This window comes from Drosophila willistoni, chromosome 3R (assembly GCF_018902025.1).
Source record: "Drosophila willistoni isolate 14030-0811.24 chromosome 3R, UCI_dwil_1.1, whole genome shotgun sequence".
In the NCBI taxonomy this organism is placed as follows: domain Eukaryota; kingdom Metazoa; phylum Arthropoda; class Insecta; order Diptera; family Drosophilidae; genus Drosophila; species Drosophila willistoni.
Genome location: NC_061086.1, coordinates 33,801,366 through 33,824,524, shown reverse-complemented (window position 1 = coordinate 33,824,524; position 23,159 = coordinate 33,801,366). Strand labels below are relative to the sequence as shown.

The 23,159-nt window shown below is 34.3% G+C and overlaps 1 protein-coding gene, 1 long non-coding RNA gene and 1 pseudogene across 5 annotated transcripts; all 3 read right to left on the bottom strand.

Annotated features, from left to right (window-relative positions):
* Window positions 1-275: 275 nt before the first annotated feature.
* LOC124459794 lies at window positions 276-1,084 on the bottom strand. Its single transcript, XR_006953804.1, has 3 exons — window positions 981-1,084; window positions 623-903; window positions 276-528 (listed from the first exon to the last, which is right to left on the bottom strand). It is a non-coding gene; the product is annotated as an uncharacterized LOC124459794 (long non-coding RNA).
* A 1,831-nt stretch (window positions 1,085-2,915) lies between these two features.
* Window positions 2,916-4,992, bottom strand: LOC26529702 (annotated as a pseudogene).
* Window positions 4,993-5,040: 48 nt separating this feature from the next.
* On the bottom strand, window positions 5,041-21,070 carry LOC6649729 (box A-binding factor). Of its 4 annotated transcripts, none has more exons than XM_023179660.2 (7): window positions 20,595-21,070; window positions 8,949-9,300; window positions 8,653-8,875; window positions 7,225-7,397; window positions 6,649-6,813; window positions 6,423-6,579; window positions 5,041-6,349 (listed from the first exon to the last, which is right to left on the bottom strand). In XM_023179660.2, the coding sequence occupies exons 2-7, from the start codon at window positions 9,255-9,257 to the stop codon at window positions 5,589-5,591; spliced, it is 1,788 nt and encodes a 595-aa protein (XP_023035428.1). In that variant the 5' UTR covers window positions 9,258-9,300; window positions 20,595-21,070; the 3' UTR covers window positions 5,041-5,588. The 4 variants fall into 4 exon arrangements, with proteins under 4 accessions (XP_023035428.1, XP_023035426.1, XP_023035425.1 ...); XM_023179658.2 differs by lacking the exons at window positions 7,225-7,397; window positions 20,595-21,070 and adding exons at window positions 7,764-7,936; window positions 13,072-14,537; XM_023179657.2 differs by lacking the exon at window positions 20,595-21,070 and adding an exon at window positions 13,072-14,535.
* Window positions 21,071-23,159: the final 2,089 nt, after the last annotated feature.

Sequence of the window (23,159 nt, the reverse complement as noted above, 5' to 3'; positions counted from 1 at the left end):
AAACTTTACAAAAACTAAAACTACAAAAAAATATTGAAAACACATCAAGGGTAAACCTAGTAAACATCAAAACAAACTAAAAACTAACAACTCAACGCAAAAAAAAAAAAACATGCAAAAACAATAACTAATTTATCAAAAATTTATTTAAACTAAATCAATACACAAACAAACTACCCAATACAACAAAAAATTGCAAATCATTTCATAAAATCTAAAACTCAAACAACACATTCTGAAACACACTAAAAGTACACAAAGAAACACAACAACACTTTGCAAATTAACACAATTCATCATCTAATAAAAAGCACAAATTCAAAATAACTAGTACTATTTAAAATCCAAAACTAAATTACCACATAAATTAACCAACTAATGGAACAAAAATCTCAAGACATACATCAAAACTACAACTATAACAATTTTGATACACACTAAAAATAAAGGAAAAGAGAACGCATCTGCCAAGCTATATGTAGTGTAGAAGCCTGCATACCCTGCGCCTCCAAATCGGGCGCATAAAACCTAAAAAAAAAAAAATCATAATAAATGCGGTGAAAAAAAAAGGTTAGCTAATTAATAAATTAAACACAATATGATAAAAATTTCAACTACTTACACAAACTAACAAACAAAGTGCGCAAAACGATACACCACTCAAACTAAAATGCAACCAACAAGCAAAACGTACACTACCACAATATTACCAAACACAAAACACACATGCATGCACCCATACACACAACTACAAAACAAACACTTAAACACAAAACAAATGAGGAAGAAAACTTGCGGCCGGCCAACAAGAACTGCCACACTTATGCGGGGAAATGGAGAGAGGGCAGCACCGCCGACTGCTGGCCTTTGTCCATCTGCTGCAGCCTAATAAGATTGCCCACACTTGGAAGAGACAAAGACAAGGATTAACACGGGACTTCTGCTACCCAAAACCTTTTCTCTCATTTCAGAAAACTTACCTCGCACTGATGCCTGTGCCTAGTCCGGTGGTCGCATGACTTGGCTGGCAACCCAACGGTCAACTAAGCCTACCAATGAGCTCCCTAAAACTCAAAATGGACATCTAAAAACAACCTAGAAAAAAAAAGAAAAGAAGCACTTTATTAGTAAAAATTACAAATTGGCATTATTTTACATCTACTTACCAAATGTGACCTTACTATGCTAAACAAACAACATACCCATGTAATGTAAACAAAAAAAATACTAACAGCCAATGTAAATGACTATATTATAATAAATATTACACTAATTAAACCTATGCATGCAATAATATTAAAAAAAAGAACGATAAACCACAAATGATAACATAAACAAGAAAACTGCAGCCATTGCTACTAAACATGTAAAGAAACACATTGATACAAACACTATGAAAGACACATGATAAACATTCTAAATAAAACACAAAACTTCTAAATCGCACAAGCTGCCCCTATTTAACATATGTAATTAACAAGTAAACTGCCCAATATCATACTAAAGCTAATTCTACCCATAAATTCACCTACATACTAAGCAAAACGTGAAAATTTAAAAACTTTTAAAATGCGCTGCACACTGGTCAACCCACCATGTGACTTGCAGTGAAAAAATAATGTAAGAAATTAAACCTACTTCAAAATTAATAAAACTTAGGGAAAACACACTAAGAAATATCCCAAACCGAACTAACAATTAAAAATGGGCATAACTAAAAATTATTTCTATCTCGTTTTATCCACTACTCCCAAATTTAAAGAAATGAAGTAAGTAAGTCGACTTGCCGACTTGGGTATAACATACATCAGGTGAAAAAAATATTTAAAATTTCGCATATTTTGCACGTTTCTGGTCCGATTTCAATATAATTTGATAATTTGGTAGAAATAGATAAGATTAATTAGTCTGCCAAATTTAATTGCGTTGGTCAAAAAATTGCAAGAGCCAATCGGTTTTTTCTAAATTATGAAGGCGTAAATGGAGTGGCAACATATTAAAATATATATATTCTGCGAGCATACTAAGCCAGTATACATACTAAATTTGGCGACTTTAGCTTTGTTAGTTTTCGAGAAAATCAGTTTTGTTTAATTTGCGGAAGCTAAAATGGGCGTGGCAAAATTTTTAAATAGTCAATATCTTCGCGTCTACTAGGCTAGTTTACATACCAAATTTAATGTCGGTATCTTTTATAGTTTTTAAGAAAATCACTTTTTTGTAAATTCCGGGGGCGGAAGGGGGCGTGGCAAAAAGTTGGAAGAATTATTTTTCGCGCGCTTACTTTATGGGGTCGCAGATGCTTCCTTCTGCCTATTACATACATTTTGGCGACTTTAATATACCATTTCACCCTATGGGTGTATGGTATAAAAATAAATAAACTAATAACCTAAATAATTTTTAACTACTATAAGCACCCAAATAAATTACTAAAATCATAAACTAAACCTATAAATCAATTAAATAAATTAACCAAACATATAACACACTCTACTAAATCAAAAATACAAACACATCAAATATTGTGAACATAATCTACTCACCTAGATGCATACCTGATAAAAGGGAAAATTATAAATACTCAACCTATGCATGAAATAAAAGTACTACATCGAAACTGTAAAATATTTAAACATAATACTTACTAAAATAATAAATCTCATAACAAACTCCTAAAAATCATCAACCTAAAGCATAAAATAAATTCATAAATAATCCTTTTAATACTTTTTAGCAAAATGTAAAACCTAAATCATAAAAAGATTCCATAAGGAAATATTATAATCAACTAAAACTTAATACTTACCACTCATCCAAGCTCTAACCTAAAGAATACAAAGAGAAAATCATAATACTTACCTCAATAATCATACCTAAAACTAAATTAAACCTAAAAGAAACCTGTTGCCAAACTAAAAAAAAGTTGCGTTATTTACAGCAAATCCTCCTCATACTCATTGTACTATATGTAAACCTAAATAAGGGATGGCTGATAAAAGATTAGTAATAACTGTGGCTCCTCAAAAACATATTTGTCCTCAGGGTAATACATATCCTATAAAAGCTGTTCCTATTACAAAAAAATAAAATAATTACTCCAATTATTAAAGTAGGGGTAAGTAAGACCCATAATAATTTCTTTGAACTACAAGTAAATAAATACAAATAAAAATAAAAAGTGTAATGTTCGTAATAATCATCCATAATTAACATCTCGACAAATATGATGAACTCTATAAAAAGCTAAACTAACATCTGCTGTATAATGTATTGCTAAAAATAATCCTCTAAGAATTTGAATAATTAAACATAATCCTAATAGAGACCCAACATTTTATCAGGCTGAAATATTAATAGAAGCAGGTAGGTCTATTAAAGCACTATTTGCAATTTTAAAAAGGGGGTGGGAAGATCGTAAAGGTTTATTCCGTAATTTACTATTCAAACAGGTCCCTTAAAAAATGTTGTAATTTTTATTACAACAATTAAACTAATTAATAAATAGTTTATGACTTAAATTGTATTAAAATTAGTTGAAAAATTATAAAGTTTATTTAATGATAGAGAATTCCCAAAAAAAAAAATTTAAAATTACAAATCTTTTTCTATATTTAAAAATGGACCTGCTGCATTAATTTACGGCAAACTATTTGTCTTATGACACGATGAAGTTTTCTTGCCGAGGTGGAAAAAAAAACCAAAAAACAAGAAGTGGCAAATGTGTTCAAAAACTTAATTAAATACTTAGATGAAGGCAACCTAGGCATATGATAAAAAGATCTGGACCTTAAAAAACTCAATACTGGGACAAGACATAAAAATGGTGCTTAAATATACTTTTTTTTTGTCTTTCGTAGACGACGGTTGTGCTTTGGGTGGAATTAAAACACGTCGCTTCTATTCCTATTGAATAAAAATCATTTGCTCCAAGGGTGGCAGAAAATGTATACGCACAACGACATCTATTTGTGGAGTCAGAACAAACGCCAGTTGTCGAAAACCAATATCGAGGATTCGGGAAACTTAATTCTTTTTAATTTTTATATGCTATATACAAAAGCGAAAAAAAACTTTTTGCTTAAATTTACGTAATGTGTATATTTCAAAGCAAATTGCTTTTTTGCGAATAAAAAAATATATTTTAGTTTTTAGAAATTAATGTTGTAAATAAGAAAAAAAATTGTATTAAACGGTTGTTAATATCAAAGGACAAATTATCAAATTGTTTTTTTTTTTTATGTTTCTTTAGACTGTTTGAATTTATTAGACGTCTTTGATCATAAATATTTTTAACAACTGAATACCTAATTTCAGATCTCGCCCAAATAAAAAAGTTGTTGAATTTTTAAAGGAGATGACACATTAATGATAGGAAAAGATTCGCGCACACTAATAGGCTAAGCATGAATTTTGTGTTGTTGGCATAAAGTAGATTGGCCGCCATGATAAAGGTAAAAATTTTCTTTCTCTCTTACTCCTTTGGAACGTGCGCTTGCTAGGTGTAGGCACCCTTAGCCCGTGAGGCACTTTTGTTAGGCAATTCACAAGAATCGCATTGGTAAAGTCGTAAATGGGTATGGCTGATACTATAAGTATATAATTATATAAATTTAATATGCATTCTCATAATACATAATAAGCTTTGGCTATTTTGGTTTTCCTTTTTTTTTTTGTTACAATTCGTAAAAGACCTTTACATTACTGATTCAATATAAAGTGGAAATTTTTGCGCATATTATAAATTCGCCCAGCAGTACGACTCGCCGTTTAACAGTTGTTCCTTTAGAGCGACTCAAATATGTGCTCTCCAATAAATTGTCAATATATTCTTATTTTACAACTTTAATTGAATGAACTACAAATCTGCGATCGTAGATAAATGTCCTATTTACCAGTAACGACTTGCTACTTTGTTTTGGCATTCCATCCCAAACAAATCGGATAAAATTTTTGTATTACATTTTATGTTGCTTATAATTACAAACCCATATGGCGAAATGCTAGAATTATTAATGGAATTTAATAAAAATGTACGGATTTTGTTTTCAAAATAACACGTTGGTCTGAATGTTTGGTACAAATTTTTAATGCTAAGAATATTAAATGTTTCAAAAGACGGTAAAGCTTAACCTAGAAAATCATAAGATATATTACTATCTAAATTGCATAAGTTATGATTTCTTTTTGGATTCCTAATTTTTTATTTTAATAATTAATAGTTAAAAATTTAACTGTTATTTGATTAAAAGAAATCTCAAAAGATATACAAAATGGATAACAAATTAATGATATATTGTATTTTTTAAGACAAATAGTTTATGAAAAGTATTTTAATTTGCTAATAAACTAAAAATTAAATCTAAAATTTTAAATAACAATAAAATTTCGAGTTGAAAATGTCATATCTTTGTCACGCTTTAACTCTTTATACAATTAAATGAAATGGATGTGATATTTAGTTCTTGAAGAACAACTACTTGGTGTATGCTGTAAATTCTTTGGAGCTATGAGACGTTTTGTTAAAACAAGAGAATCTTTGGTCATGGTTATAGAAAGAGAGCAATTGTCATTTTCAAAAACAAGATCTACTCCATTTTAACAACAGTCTCACGATCAACACCAAATTTTCGTTGTTGGTGGGCAGCCGCTTGCATCGCGTAGCTCGCAACGGCAAGTTGTTGTTGCTGTTGTTGGTTTTGTTGGTGGTGATAGGCAGCCAATTCATATTGCTCATCTAATGAGATAGAGCGATTAAGAAGAAGATCCTCAACATGTTGCTGCTGTTCCAATTTAATCTGCTGCTGCTGATCCTGAGCCTCTTCAGTCAAATAAGGAGAAGGTCCTGACTTGCACAGTGGCATTACTGGTTGACCCACCACAAGTTGGTGATAGGGATTTTGCAAGCTGATAATGGTGTTGTTGTGATCGTGACTAAGTGTCGAAGCCGTTGTCAGTGTTGTTGTTGATGTTGTTGGAAATGTAACATTTGAAGGCTCGGATTTTATATTGTTATTCATAGCTGCTGCAGCCGCTACCGCGGCTGCTGAAATATTGTTGTTGCTCAATGGTTGGGCTTGCAGGTATTTCTGTAGAAATTTAGTAGTATTTTCGCTATTATTGTTGTTAAACAATGTATTATTGTTGTTTTGTAAATGAGTGGGCGACGGCATTTGATAAATGCTATTTGACACTGGCGTCGACGTGTTGGGCGACATGTCCAGGCCCGAGCAAAGTTGTTGTTGTTGTGAGGATGATGAGCTATGGGAGCTGGCTGGGGATGAGATATTTTCAAGACTTTGTTGTGGGTGTTGCGGTGTATATGCCATATATGCGATTGATTTCATTTCTAACAAAGAGAACAGACAACACAAATTAAGCCATGCTATTATTTAATGCCAAAGTCGCTTTTTTACACTTACCATCAGGAACCTCATCCATTATTTGACTTTCCAAAGGAAGGCCAGTATTTTGGCAGGATAGATTATTATTATTGGAAGTCTCAATGCTGTTGTGGGATACAATAGTTTTCTTTTTCGATTTCTCACTTTTGGTACCCTTAGGTTTTCGTTTTCGTTTCTACGGGAGGAATGTGACAAAAAAGTGTAAATTTTAGTTAAGCATACAAACTAATATTCAATTTCTCACCTGTATGGTATCCTTTTTCATAGTCAAGGGCCGCGCAACATTGTGCAACTTAAAGTAGAGACCGCAAGCGTTACACACAGGCTCACCGCTGGGATTACGTCGCCATAAAGAAGTGTAGGTGGTCAAACAGTTGGAACAAGAAAGGCCGGCTCGCCTAGACGCATTCTAAAGACGGAACGCAAAGTAAACAATATAATTACAATTTTGAATTTTTTTTAAATTTAGAAAGCTTTTGTTTTAATATGTGGAACAACATTTCTGTATAATTTTGTTAGTATAAAGGCTACTTAACGTTTAAATGAATGAAAATATATTTAATATAGTTTGCTTTTATCAGTTTTAAATTGTATGTATAGGGTTCCGAATAACATAAATTGTTGTTAGTATTGTTTACTAATTTCTTTGATACTACACTTGGAAAGGCAAGAATTTATTTCTATTTTGTTCGTTAATTAGATGTTGGATAGTTTTGCATTAAAGATGTGTATGTGTGTTAATGGTTGTGTGTAAGTTTGGACGGAAAAAGGAAAATTCATTTGTTGGTTTTTGCGTATCGATAATTAATGGACGACCTACCAAGCGTCTCGAATTGGCGCGACTAACTTGCTCGTCGAGCGTTGTGGTACTTGTTGTTGCCGCCGCCGCCGCCGCTGGCGCTGACGCTATGCTGGTGCTGTTGGCATTTGTGGAGGCCTTACTCACATTAAATGAGTAGTTCTTATAGAAATCCCCGCCTGATTCAGCGGCCACTGTAATTGTAATTGTTGTAATGAAGAAGAAAGGATTTGTGAATTCAGTTCTACGTTTTTGGTTTTTTTTTATCATTGTTTTCCGTATTAAACTAATTGGTAAAATAATAAATTCAATTAATTTGTTGTCCATATATTGCATTTGACATACATAAATATTTTTCAAAGGGGCTTTGTTCAAAGAAAGAAGCGAGAACGTTGCACACAACTGTAGTCTGGCTGGCTGGCGGAGTCGGAGGCGGATTTCTACAAGTTTAACCCATTTAAAGACAAAGATTTCTCTGCTTGTTCAAAAATTTTGTTCCACACAAAAGCTAATTTGTTAGTAATAATTGTTGTTGTTTTGTTTGTTTTATTGACATTTACCAATCTTCTAGGCTGTTTTATTAAGGGTCGATTCATGCCGTTCATTTTCATATACAAGCCGCAGGCATTGCATAAATAGTGTCCTGTGTTATCGCGTCGCCATAATGGGGTTGAAATCGCACCACAATTGACACATTCTCGCCCCTCAGTGAACAAATCGGCATCGAAAAATGCTTCAAATATTTCGGAAAGGTATATGGAAAAATCGAAGAAATGTGTATTTTTCATCATTGGTTTTGTTTAAAAATGTCAAGTTATAATAAGTTTCATATACATACATATACCTATTTTGTGTCGTATGTTTGTGTGTATGTATGTATGTGTGATAAGGATTTGTTTTTGCCGGAGTGCTTTTTTACATATACAATTGATTTATTGTTGCTTCGTGTTTCTTTTATTTCATTACAAGGTACATATATGTTATGCATTTATTGTGTTTATTAAAAAATTAATTGAATTTATTATACCTCAATGCCAAGAATGAAAATGTTGTATAAATGCAAAATAATACAAGTCAAAATTACTACCTGTTACAGTAAAATGATATTCAAAATAAACTTTGAAATGCAAGTAAATCCAAAAAAGTTTTCAAATGATCTAAACTCTTCTACATTTTTATGTACATATGAACATATAAATTTGTATTTCATTCTTTTAAGTATTTTTGAAATTTAAATATTATCCCTGATTTCAACATTTGCCTACATCTGCATTTATTTGGTTTCGACTGCAGATTCTGTTTCTTTTTGGTTTATTCAGACTGCTCAAATAGCGGTAGTAACTGAAAGTGTGAAATTTTATCTAAACTCTGAAACTATTTTCGGTTGTAGCCAAGTGACAGAGAAATGTGGCGGGCAAATATTAGCTGAAGAAATGTGGGAATACTTACATGCAGTTAGAGATGCAGATGCAGTTAGGTAACGTGATGGATCTACTCCGACGCTATTTGTGGCTGATCCGTCGTTTGCTGCGATCGCTGCTGCTGTATTTGCTGCACTTATAGCCCGTCCATTACGTATAACTCCAGTTCCTAGATGTGACGACTGTGTCTGGCCAGATGCATTGGAGGATGCATAACCAATTGGTTCGTAATGATTCGCCCAGGCATCGTTCTAAAAGTAAAAATCACAAGCGTCAACATTTTGAAGATCGTCCAGGATCGAAACGCTCAATCCTACTACTTACATGTCCGCGGTAATTTGCCAGCGAAGCGTAGGCAGGCAGAACACCTCCTCCACTTCCCCCATTAACTCCAACAAGTGGACCAGAACCAGGTCCCGGACTACTACTTGTGGAATTGTTTGGCTGGTCCTGTTGCGATTGCTGTTGGAGATGCACATGATTGTGGTTGGGAGAGGAACTAGCATGAAGTGCACCCAGTGGACCAGAACCAGGGCCAGGACTGTTGCTCGTTGAATTGTGGTGTTGATGAGGCTGCTGATGGAGATGTACATGATTGTGGGTGGGAGAGGGCAAAGGCATACCGTACTGCATTCCATTAGCAGTTGAGGTAAGCAAAGGCCCCGCATAAACAGAACTGTTAAAAAGAAAGGAAATTAAATGACAATTCAAAAATACAAAAAAAAATGGTATTATTACCTATAGCAATAGTTTTTTAAGTACATGTTATTGTAATTCGAGAAAAACATTATTAGCTTTCCTTTGTTGTTGAATTTAACGATTATACTGCTTTATTGTTATATTCGTTTAGAGTTTGAGGACGATTTTAAATTTCTGGATAACTTAGGATGCGTTTTACTTGTCTATTTTTTTCTGTATTTGTGGCTCACGTCAGTGGAACATTGAGCAACGATTAAAGGATTGGTTTTGGCTTTACAAAATATAAGAGATTGCCAGTATATGAATCTAAAAATAAGTCTATGTTTGTGGGAACTTTGTGAGTGATTATTTACAAAATTTTCAATAAATGTTTCGGAAGCGTCAAAATTTACAATCGTTTAAGATTTCATATAAAAAGTAATAACACAATTTTAAAAATACAAGAAGTAAAATTCTTCTACATATTACTCCTTTGGAATTTTTATTATAGAGGAAAGTAAATATCAGAAGTTAGTTGTCAAATGCTCAATGCAACATTAAATAATCAAATGAAGATTTGTGGTAACTATAAATTTTACTAAATTCAAAAAATTTATGAAGTCGTGTTTCCATATATATCAAAAACTTGGAGATTAATTTCTCGGAGACAAATACGTGGGCATATTTTGATTGAGTAAAGATAAATAGTCAGCCGCCTTTGTGTGTGCTACAACCATCTGATCAGTTTTATAATATTCTTTGTATTATGAAAGAGATTTTTGTTTTGGTTGATAAAAAATATTATAGTTTATGTATTGCATTTTCGTTGCTACGAATCAAACGAATATACATTCGTATTTTTCGAGTTGCCGGTAGCCGTAGCAGGTATATTTTTTAGTTTTTGGGAACTCCAAATGAATCTCTTATCTTGGTATAAACAATATATTATTGAGGGGCAACGATGGCAAATAAATAAAATATTATTCCTTGACAACCTAAGGCACTCATATATAAGACACTCACACTTATATATACATACAATGATCTGCATATGGACATATGCATATATATAATTATATTTTAAGATATTAACTTTGAATAGCGGCCACATAAAAGAAAATATGCATTAGCGATAAAAGCAAGAAATTATTGGTATCCAAATTCAATAATTGACAAAAAAAAAAGAACACGTAGATTGCCTTTTACAACCCTTTTTGCGTTTCATTCAATTCAAGGGCACAAATGCATAGGATTCACCAAGAAAAACACGCACACTTTTTTTGTTTAGATTTAATTTAATTTTTTTAGCACACAAGTTTTAAAGACGAGGAAGACGAGAAAGAAACAACAACCGAAACGGGGCGCGCGCGTTCGCATAATGAATTTTGTCAGGTTTAACTGCCAATGTCGTTTTTCAGTTTTGACGTTGTGCTGTTGCAGTTGCACTTGCGTCGCTGCGGTCAGTGGGAAATGACAACCAAGATCTATCCAAAAAGATACACACAGAACATAAGATACAAAATTTTACAGAAAGAAGTGAGATGGCATACTCTTTTGAGCCACGGAATAGCAATACGTACATACTTTAATTCGTTCATACATATACGCACACATAATACTGAAGATCCATGCAATTTGCATATACAGTTTTACCTAATTTGAAATAAACAAAATTCAGTGCTTTGCTCACGCTCACTTATATTAACAACAACAATTATAGACCATGACAAATCATGGCAGATGCTCTAGCTAAAAAGCTATGCTTGGTATATAGGAAGTGTGAATACATGATATTATTTTATCGGCGCTTGAGTCGTTGTTGTTTGTTGCAGGTGAGTATTTCGCTTCTTCACTTCTTGTTTCTTATGTTCTTATAGCAGAGAACGAGTATGTGAGCTTGAAGCTGTCTGATATCTTCTTCTGGTTTCTGAACACGAAACTGACCAAAAAGTCACATACACCTAAAGATGCAAATGCATATCATTTCTCTTTAACATTTCCGTCAATTCCAAATAGCCAAGGAAAGTCTGCATCTCTATTTACAGTTCCCTATATTTATGTACAATTTGTTTTTCTTTTTCAAAATACATTTGTTGAACTTGAAATGTTTACTTTTTTATATATTTTTTTGTTTTCATGCCTATTTTCATATATGCAAAACACGTTTCCAATTAAAACAACACTAAAAGCAAACCTGACGGCTTAGCTGGAGTCGGGAGATGGGTGTATAAAAATTGTGCGGGTCCAGTGAGGGCGGGAGTGAAAAAAGTGTCACCCACCCGAATCCAAACCGTCTCACCTGCTTAGTCAGCAGCGGCTACCCTGAAACGTTGATGCCTTTCAAGCTGTTTGCGTTTCGATTTAAGTTCAGTTTCGTTTACGTTTTCTATGTCACTGGGTAGATTTGTATTACACCATAATCCTCAATGGCTTAAGTTGAATATTGTTGGAGTAGAGTTGCAATTGAATACCCAAAACAACCTAGAAAAATGCGCGAGAATTGCATTTTTTTAAATTTTAAATTGTTCATATATTTTGGTAGTTGACTAGTATATTTTGACTCAAGTCAAATGCGGGTAACGCCCCTTTTCTACCTTTTTGTTTATTTAATTTGGCACGTGTTACTTTGTACACACGTGTTGCATGCAGCCTGCATGGAGTTTATGAACCGAGAAAGTCTGTATGTATTCAATGACTTTAGTTACGAAGAGGGCACTAACAGTTTCTTGAAACGATCCATGTCTTAAAGTGTATATATTTAACAATTAAAGGCAAAGCTATGCATAAAAATTATTGATAATAGATTTCAGCAATATAAAAATAAGCAACTCAAAGACATCTAGAAAAATATTGCGATGCTACGTCGGCAAACGAACTATTAAGATAACCCTCGTAGTATTTATTATTTGTTTATGAAATGTGAGAGCCGCAATAATGATCCTACAGATGTCCGACAGTATAATTTTGCTGAGCTTTTTAGTTGCAGCAAAAAGTGAAGACAAAACGTCGCAACTTTTAAAATTTAACAAAATAAATAATTGAATAGAATGTTGATGCTTCGTCTGATTGAGAAAAATTATAAAAATAGCTATTAACAAGTTAACGTTTCTCTAACTACTTAATGTGCATCTTTCTTAAATCCGTGGAATTTATATATATATTTATAGCCATATTATACATCTGTGTTGATTGAAAAACATAGAAAAAGGTAACTCCCACGTACATAACTCAGTCCTTATTCTAGGCCCACCACCTACTCACTATTTACAACAGAAAATACATATTGGAACAGATTTCTGCATTCCAAAGAGAAAATGCCATGCGCCCATAGGCACAAACACACACACACACATGTGTAGCAAAAACCACCTGAGTATGTCATATAAATAAACAAACCCATAACCATAGCTGAATGTATTAGATCAGGATGAGAACGGAGTAGAGCAGAGGTGATCAAAGTCTGAGACTTTCGATGACTCTGATTTGGTTGATATAAGCAGTGAAAAAGTGAAAAAATCAAAGTCGAGAATGCAATAATATAGAAAACAAAGCCAAAAACCATAAATACATGAATCAGAATTGAAAAAGTAGCCGACAATAGGTGATCATGACATTCAGTAGTGCTGATGGAGCGTTGCGCCCAAGCGTCGAAACGTTTTTTATCGAAAGGCACGTGCGGCTCTTATTCTTACTTGTAGTAAGATGTATATTTAGTGCCGTCGTGATAATGAGCTCATACTTTATTTAATATGTAAAGCTGCTAACTCACCTGGTTTGCAAAACAGGACTTAACGGTGTTGTAAAATAGCTGCTGTGCTCGGGCGATATGCTGCCATAACTTTCTCGCGGATGTCCTGCACCGTTTAACTGGGTGAAACTTTGTAGAGTAGAAAGGGCAGTTGTGGGTGAGGGCGAGTCGCCGCCCACTGAACTAGCAGAATTGTTATTGTTATTACTGCTAATCTGGTGTGGATGCGGCTGATGATGCTGAAGATGTAGCTGCTGTTGCTGGTGATGCTGCTGTAAAAGTTGCTCGTGACTTAGTGCGTAAATAGCTGAATTCGGATCTTTTAGATTTTGCAGGTCTGAAACGGGTGTCAGCATGTGGAAGCTAGAACTGTGGGCATCATCGAAGCATTCATCTTTTAGAGTATCTTGAATGACCTCATCAATATTCGATGTGCCATGGGTCAAAGATGATGATACCGCCGTCGCAGCCGCCGCGGCCGTTGCAGCAGCATTGAGTGCAACAACATGTTGATGCAAATGATCGGGAGTGCCCCCACCGCTTCCGTACACACTATATAAAGCAAAATTATTACGCATTGAATCCGTGTTTACGACACTATTGAGATTTTGATGAGGATCGTAATGATGGGGATGGCTGTGCGGTTGTGTATGATATGGCAAGTGGGCCAAATAGTGCTGTGGAGCCAAGGCGTAGAACTCGGTTTTGTCTCCAGGGTTTGAAGAATTGTTTGTCAAATCGTACGCCGTTAACCAATTAGTGTGTTCATAAATTTGTTGTTCCTGTTGATGCTGATGGGCATAGTTGATCACTTTGATTTTGTTATCAACACTTTCACTGGCGTTCTCAGTGGCTTGTTGCTGTTGTTCTCCTTGGTTATCATTTATCACATTAACATCTACTGTTGTCGCGGGTACACTGACGATTGTTGTTGCAGATGGAATTACTGCCTCTGTTATTACTGTCGATTCGTTTGGTGACACTGACGCGATCGTGGCAACCGTTTGCTTTGGTGCTTCGCTGACAACTGAAGTGTGAGCCTGTAAGCGCGCGGACTCAAATGACGATAAATTCGCTGTGGCAAGCGTTGACTGCGAAGCCAGCGTCGCTGCTGCGGCCTCAGCCTCGGTCTTGGTTTCGGTTTTGGATTCGGCACCTACACCTACCTCTGTTGCCATCTCTTTTTCGTCATCGCTTCCCTCGACATTTGATCCTGTTAGAGGCACCGATGCACACATTATTGCTGTGGCAGAAGTTGTTGTTGTTGAGCGTCCTTTTTTGGTCTGCTGCTGCGTTTTAGTATTGGCCAGAGCCTTGTTTATTTTCATGTTTGCTGCACTGTTCAATAAACTGCTAGTCGCCGACACTCCTACATTTCTTTCTTTACTCGGCTTACCCGTTTTGGTCATATTTTTTTTAAGATTTTATTCCGTGATCGCTAGCGCACTGAGACCAAGTCAAAGAAATGTGTCCGTGTCCGACGCGATTTTCACACAAACTGAGCTCAGCTCAACCCAGCAACATGCGCTTAATTTCGAAACGCAATGAAAAAAATCAATAAAAATTATTTTTTTTTTAGAAATTCAAATAAGAATAATCAGAACAAAAGCTAAATCCACCCAGCATCTCCCATCTTTGTTGCTCCATTCATTTTGCCCCACATGCCACTATATATGTGAGCTTCTAACGCCAGTTAAGGTCTCCAAGATTCTCTTTATTTCTTTCACTCTCTCTTTTTATGGGGCCAGCCTCTCTTCCTGCTCTGTTACTTGTCTGCGTCGACAACTTTTGTGCGGCTTTGCGGGCTTGCGGTGCGGACCTTATCGCACACACACATTTTCGGTTGACTATCAGACATTTGTCCTCTCGCTTACTCAAATGCTATACCAGCGACAGTACAAAACAACGACAATTTTTAGCTACGCCTCCAATATAATACATATACCAGGGCCGAATCAAGATCGAGGCAACACATTCTGCGGGCACTAATGTAGTGCTGATACTTCGCAACAAAAAAATGTATTAATTTGGAGTATATAAAGAAATTGTTTTTAGCTTCGTTTTTCGAAGAGTAGAAGACATTTAGGGTGTATCTGTTTTTAGAGGATTTTAAAAGCAAAATGGTTTTTACATCTAGGCGCTGTTTTCTCTAACTACAGCACAGTAGCAACTGAGCCTACATAGCATATGAAGGGAGGGGCAGACTCGACATACAAAGGCCATGTCTTGGGATTGGTGCTGCCACACGACGGCAAAAAATGATCAACAAATAAATAGAGTATACGAATTTTAAACTTCTCAGCAAGCATTGACTAAGAAACGTAACAAATATATGTACATATGAATGTTCAGACAACCCTATTTACATAAATGTACATATATTACAAGTTTATCGATCTGTTAAATTTAGAGTGCGAAAAGTTAAATGTTTACAAAGCCAAAAGCATGCCTAATTAAATTTACAAAAGCTCAAATTTAAGTAAATTCCAAAATATTTACCGAATTTCTACGCTTTTAAAGATTAAGATTATTAAAAAAAATAGGGGTGGTCAAAATGTTTTTTACTGTCAAAATAGAATCTTACAGTCGGTACAATTATTTTGTTTAGTAAACGATTTCCTTTGCAACAATTTTCTATGGTTATAAATCAGAATGAAATAGAAATTTACAAAATAACATGCGTATAATAAAGGAGTAGGAGTTGTACGTTCATGCCTATTTAGATGGAATCATGAAAATTTAAATGAGACGCATATTGAATTTCAGAAACAAAGTAACAGGACCTGCTTCAAGTGACTACGAGGACGCTGTGAGAAAATTAAATAGATTTTATAAAGGTTTTTACTAAAAAGGCGACCTGGTTCGCAGATTCCCTAGACGTCGAGCCAAAAAAATATATTAAAGTGGAATAATAAAATTTTTTCTGTAACATATGCACTTGAGGTTGTTTCATTAGTTAGTCCGCTGATTAAAATATTATAAATATTTGAACCAGGACATGGAGACCAAGAAACAGAGTCGTAAACTGGGATATTTTTGGTAAAAATTTTATGTGATTTTTATAGTTTTTTGAATAGACGGCTCCAACGATCTGTTTGGACATTTTAAGTATAATTTTACGATCGATGGTCAATTGGAAAAGTAGACGACGTTCTCTCAAGTGGATCGGTCTTCTGATCGTTGCTAATGTAAGTAAGTATTTACTTATACCTACATTTATATACGTACATACATAGTCGAGAATATAAGTAGGAGGCTTGTATTTAACCTTTGCGGGCATTTTAAATATGTGTATATTTAAAAATAAAAAAAAATTAAAATTGATAAGACCAGTCTAGAAGATGAACTGAAATTGGTCAGACACAAATCATACGTCGAAGATTTGTGTTTACTCTATATATTTATTTCTTCATGTTCGGCCTCATTAACAAATTTTCATTTTTTTTTTTTTATTCAAAACAAATTTATATACATACTTGTATGTATGTTAGATGTTATTAAATTTTTCAGTACACGGGTTCGTAGGTTACATGTGTCTGTGATTTATATGGAACTTTAACCTTGAAATTTATTTAAATGCTAAGCAGAAAACTTGCAGGGACGTCATAAGCATGCGGTTAAAGCATGCATTAAAAGAACCTGAAAAATTTTATAATTCTGAAAACTTAAACATTTTAGGATTAATTTTTAATCATAAAAATTATAACCTTACAATTTGGTTTGGTTATATTCGACATTACATATTTTGTATAAGTGTGGCATTCATGCTCAGGCCGAGTTCGTTCAATTGACTTGACTGGGCTTACTTACCAAGAGCCATTGTTTTGCTAAGTTAGTTTTAATAAGTTTTTGAGCACAATAGATAAAAATAGACTGGTGATGTGGGTCAGTATGCATAATCACCAAAACACCTAGAATATGTTTTGTTTTAGTAAATTCTAGTCCGTTGTGTGGTTAGTTTTGAAAGAAAGAATGTCAACAAACAAATTCTCTGGGCTATCCCCATAAATTGTCGATGAGCCATGAATACATGTTAATGATGTGATTTATTGCATTCCACTAAACACAGGTCCAGTCTTAGAAGGATAAATATATACGCACAGGCTGGAGAGTAAATGTTGTGTTTCACACTTCAATTGCGATTGCCAATGAGCCGCATAAAGAACTCTATTCCATGAGAGCCGTGGACATCTTGAAAATATCGAATGGCTTATGTTTATAGCGAAAAGAAACATATAATTATAGTAGTTTTTATACCCACAAACATTTCATACGTTTACGCTTTACAATGTATGTACATACGTATAAACACTGTACATATTTATATATCCCACGAGACTTAACCCGACTCAAATCAACTCACACTTTTTTGATCTTGACATATTTATGGGCTGCCCCAAAACTGCTTTGTCTAACAAGTGTCTCACATATCATCCATTGCCCACACTGATATATTTATGCACGTTTAATAGTTTGAGCACACAATGCATAAATTATTATCCTAGTAATCCAACACCACTAAAATCTCTATTTCGCACTTCAAATATTTTCTTGATACCAATCGTTTGCTTCGTTGTAAGGGCAATTATCAGTACTGTTATGTGGTAGGAAGTTCAATAAAAAACGGGAAAAAATCTGGTCCAAGTCAAGTGCCCTGCGGTCTAAGCGATTTTTAAGTAGGTCCATGTATTTCTTCTTATCAAAGACCATTAAATGACTCTACGATCAATTTTATGTTTTTAACACATCATTTTTATTGTTGGTTAATAATTTTGTTATTGTTAATTTATTAAATCACATACAACGAAAATCTGAATAAACATTTAGAAATCCTTAAATCAACAAACAGGATCACTTTTATGCAATATTCCTTTAACACATATTTCCAACACATTTATATTCATAAATTGTTTTTTCCCACAGGAAAAGTAAACATCACCAGCACTTGAATCTATTTAAATAGGCTTTATAAATTAGAAAAACTGTCAAAAAGCCATGATCAAAACCATTCTAATCAGAAAACCACAGCAATTACGTTCGACGCAGGTAGAGCGTGTTCTCATCAGGATACTTGACCAGGTAAATGTTTTATTTGTTTTGATGAAGATCACCGAAAAATGACAACACGCGCCGACAGGACCAACTTGCAATTATTACCCTTAAGCCTAAAACAAACAATGAATATCTACAACAACATCCTAATAAATTTGTATACACTAAAATGTGTTGAAAAAATATTGGGTATTCATTGTTGGGTAATATAATTTTTAAATCTTGTTTGTATTTGTTTTTGTGTTTTTTTTTTAACCACGTTTATACTTATACGTGTATACATATCTGGCGCTTGTTTTTTTCTTTCCTTTTTTGAGGTAATTTATGAATGTTTGCAGATATTTTTCTTTTTTTTTTGTCAATCACCAACTTTAATTGCTGATATACTATGTATTTATGTATGTGTGCTTATATGTATCTTAAAAACTTTCCTAATTAAAAACCAATTCATTCATTCATTCACAAAATGTTTATAACTGAGTCAGCAATTTGGAATTTCCATGATCGGGACTAGGTCTTATGAATGAAGACCTTATCCTCATTAATTTTTATGCAGGAAAACAAACAATAATGTGCCGACTGCTATTTGGCAGCGAAAAAGGAGGACAGGCAATTAAACTTGCAAGTCCATGACTGTGTCTAGTCTGGGCCTGGGTCGGTTGGGATCGGGGTCGAAGTATATCCTGACAAACACATTAAGAACAGGTAGAATAACAGCATATGAACAGGTACTCCATAGGCTATGGACACGCGCGGAAAACAACATTACGTGGGTTGAACTTGAGTACGGATGTGCGCACATGCGTGGATAGGCAAACAGGCTAATATGAAGTAGAGTAGTAGGTGCGGTTTTTTCATAGATATTGGCGCACTCCGATAGCCAATGCCAAATGCATTCATACATGTACTTAACATACATACATACAAATATATAGCCATTTGTGTATCTTGTTTTGTCTTTTCTGATTGTTGTTCTGTTTGTCTTTTATTCTTTGTTTTTCTTTCGGGATTCCTTTTATATTACAATTTAAACGTTTTGCGGTATTTGTTGTCGCGGGGTTCTCATCATGGCCTTATCCTATGTTTGTCGGAAATTTTACACAGACATGAGATGCGATCACTGCACGTGTTCAACCTGTGGTTATTTGAAGTTTGGGGATATTGAACAAATTGAACAAATTCTAGTTCGTATTATTTGCAGAATGACACCAATGCACCACAAAGAACATGAAATTTCCATTTTCTTCATTAATTAGTAGTATGTAAATATGTATGGAATTTCCTTGCACATTTGTACTAATTTTGCTTTACATTGAATACACAGGATGCAAGTTTATTATTCGGGAACATGAAAAAATTAAATTTTGCGATATGAGATAATTATTATTACCTATTAATTAAGTTTAGAACTAACTTATGGTAGTACTCTGGAACGATTATTGTATTTTATCACCTTAATTGGTAAATGAAAAATGGCTAAAATTTATACGCCATGAATTGCAAAAGACGTAACAAAGAATTTTGATTTTACTTTTACACACAAAATAATCGTGGGAATGCAAGTTAAATAAATATGTTTATGCTTTTGTAGATTTGAATATTCAAAGATGTAGCAGTGAAACTTAGAAAGTAAATTATAATTTTGGAAACTATTTAATCTTTCAAGCCGTATAAATCCAAAATTGTGAATATCTGCAGAAAATGTTCTTAACAGTTTAATAGCTAAAAAACAACAAATCATTTCTGTAACAGCAAAAATCCCATTTTACACCCCTACCCTGCCACATATGTACATATACATACATGCAAACATTATAGACTTCATTACATTAATTTTCTTTTGTTTTGAAATTCTTTTGACTCGAGGCATCGATAAGTATTATTTTTCCAACTTCTATAATGTACTGTTGTTATGTAGGGGCAAACTGATAAGGCTTCAACTCAACGATTGCTGGCAAAGACATACATACATATAATGTCGAGGGACCCAGTCTTGAAAATATACAGACGTATACATATGTATATATAAACTTGTCTATATGCAAATGTTTTACATACATATGTACATACATACATTTTTTTATTTCTCGGGGCTAAATGAGCTCTGTTGGTCTGCCATAGCTTAAAAGCACAAGTACATTTCATATAGCTATATACATATGTACATATGTACATGTGTTACATACAATTATAAAATGGAAATAGTACATACATACATCTTTACGTATGTGAATGGCCACTTGGCTTGTGACAACAACCGTGTGCAACATTTGTGTCACGATGGGTTCGTTGCTCGTCATGCTGGTTTCATGTCATAGGATGTCGTTTGTTTATTTCGGTTAGTTTTAAATAGATAGATAGATACTGTATCTATGAATTTTTTTTTTAAACACCGACATTCGCGATTTTGAAATGTTTGTCGCATACAAATGTATAAATGTATGACCGTTTATATTTATAAACAACTATTAACTTTTATGAATTTTATTTACCTAGTGTTCGCTTCAGCTGCAGTATCCAATGAAGATTAACCCGGATTTTTAGATCCGTTTCCCTCATTATAGGGGGCGTTAGTTCACATGTGGTTCATATTGATGATGACGCTCAGCAAACGAAAGACCAAGAAAACGGCATCTGGCATTTGTACTCACACAAGCTCATACGCTTGTTTGCTAAGCAAGCGTTACATTTTATAATTTTTGGTTTCGCCCGATTTTTGTAGGCGTCAACCTTGTTTATGCGAACGAGAAACAGTATAGTACACGGATATGCCCGCAGAGCTCAACTCTTTCTCTTGTAGGCTAACGAGAGGGTGGTATTCCTAGGCGCTCACCGAATCCCGCCGCTTTTGTGGTTAAACACACATTTAGAGGATTTTCCTTGCGCCGGCGCAACTTTTTTGTTTCACGTTAACAATATTCAATGGCTTAGTGTGATTATCATCACGCCACTGCACGACCCACACATACTATATACTGGGACGCACCCGCATCTGATCCGAGCTCCGACCTACTACTACAACTTTTCAAATGCTACTCATGAGACACAGGCCAGGCCAGAGACCCACCAAAGCAATGCGAGTAAAATATTCTTGATTAAAACTTATCAGAGCACATTTCATATCACCTTTTCAAAAACGCAACAACAATAACAACATGTACAACAGCAGCAATAAGTAACGCTCGTATTTATTATCGGACAAACGGTCGAACTCGTTGCCGTAGTTTGGAAGGCTCCGCTGATAGGACGCCTGGTCCAAGATATGGCTATCAGACCAGAGTATGCCCGGCATAGGCGTACAAAATACGACTTGATTAAGTTGCATCACACGCTTATCTCGGGACCGGGTGAATACTTTAACATTTTACTGCCAATATAGTTTTGGTAATGTTTTACATTCATAGCGCTGCCTACCACAATGGCGGATAAATGTTGTACTCTAAGCTTCTTCAATAATATATTTTTTAATACGTACTACTATAAAATTGCAACTTGCAAATAGTACATTTTTGCCCATAATGACCAGATTTATTCACTATGAACAAGTAAACTTAAATTATATTTGTATTATTTTTTTACTGCTCAATCCCAAAATTTAAACAAACTTTAACCCAAAAAATTTATATATGTATGTATAATATTTAACAATTAATAAATGCAAGTAGGGCAGAGCCAGCGCGCCAAACTGTCTACAAGAAAAGTAATGAAATCTAGCTAGAAAGTAACAAAAGATAAGGTTTAAAAAGAAAATGCGATAACAAAACTCTGGCTATGTGACGTCACTAAAGGCCTGAACAAAAACATTGTCACTATCTGGTCAATAACAAGGCGGAGAGAGGGAAAGAGATCTAGACAATAAAAACAATGTAAAAAGTCAGAGATAAGGAGGTAAATAACCTGCAGAGGCGCCAGACTGCTTTGGAATACAAGGGAACGGGCAACGAGATAAAGATGTGAGAGTATTAATCTCCGACTTAGCTTATCAGACGCTGCAGCAGCGGCAGTAGCCAGCTATATCCGAGCCCGGAAGAGTTGTTGTGGCAAAAGATAAACTCCGATTCGCCTCATGCCACATAGTTAAAGGTCAAGTCCTACATTAACCACAGTTTCTCAGCTCGACTCCAAGCGACTTATCAGCTTTTCTTCTACTTCGTATACATATGTATATATACATACATTTTTTGAATTAAATTTAAACACAAAATATTACTAATGAGCAATAACAAGAAGCAAAACACTCACATGTGATAAGGCCAGCATTAACAATGACGGGAGGAAATCAGAAAAAAAGAAACCTAAAAGTAACAAAGGCAAGCTTAAAAGAAGAAAATAATCACATTTCTGAAATCCAGCACTCACCATGGGACAAAATACATGTAAGACTTAAAATATGTATTACGAGACTAAAAGAGTTTAACTTTTCTATGATGGTTGGAGAAATTAGCTTTCTTTAAAAATAAAAGCATTGTTTTTATTTTTTTAACATAATCGTGGACTTGTTTTCCATTTGACAAACCTCGCATCGGCTTAAATAGTGCAGTGGTAGTACAAAGTACCATCTATCTGCAGCAAGAGAATATTTCTTATTTCGGTATTATACCTTAAGGGTTTATTTTGGAATATTTGCTCAAATACATATTTAATATAAAATATAAATATAAATTATAATTATAAAATATAATTATCCTAAATATGTGTGTACACACATTTGTACATAGCCACACCATGCGTAAACATTATTGGCGCCTGAAAAGTATTGGGCCCCATCTTAAGTGCTTAAATCATTGAATTCTGTTAAAGAAAAAAATATGTATCACTTGCGCCAGCCAAATGTAGATATTAAAACCTGATCCCATTTTTAAATCAATGGTAATCTCACAATGGTTAAAAAATGCATTCCGTGCTTCTGACTAAATTGTTTATTACTTCTACATTCGAAGCTGCAATTTGAATTATTTAATGGGTTTTTGGCTAGGGAAGTTTAATGCAACAAAGAGCGGTATGGCAATCCGTAATTACAAATGGAATACAAGGGGTAATTAAGGAAGAACTCTATC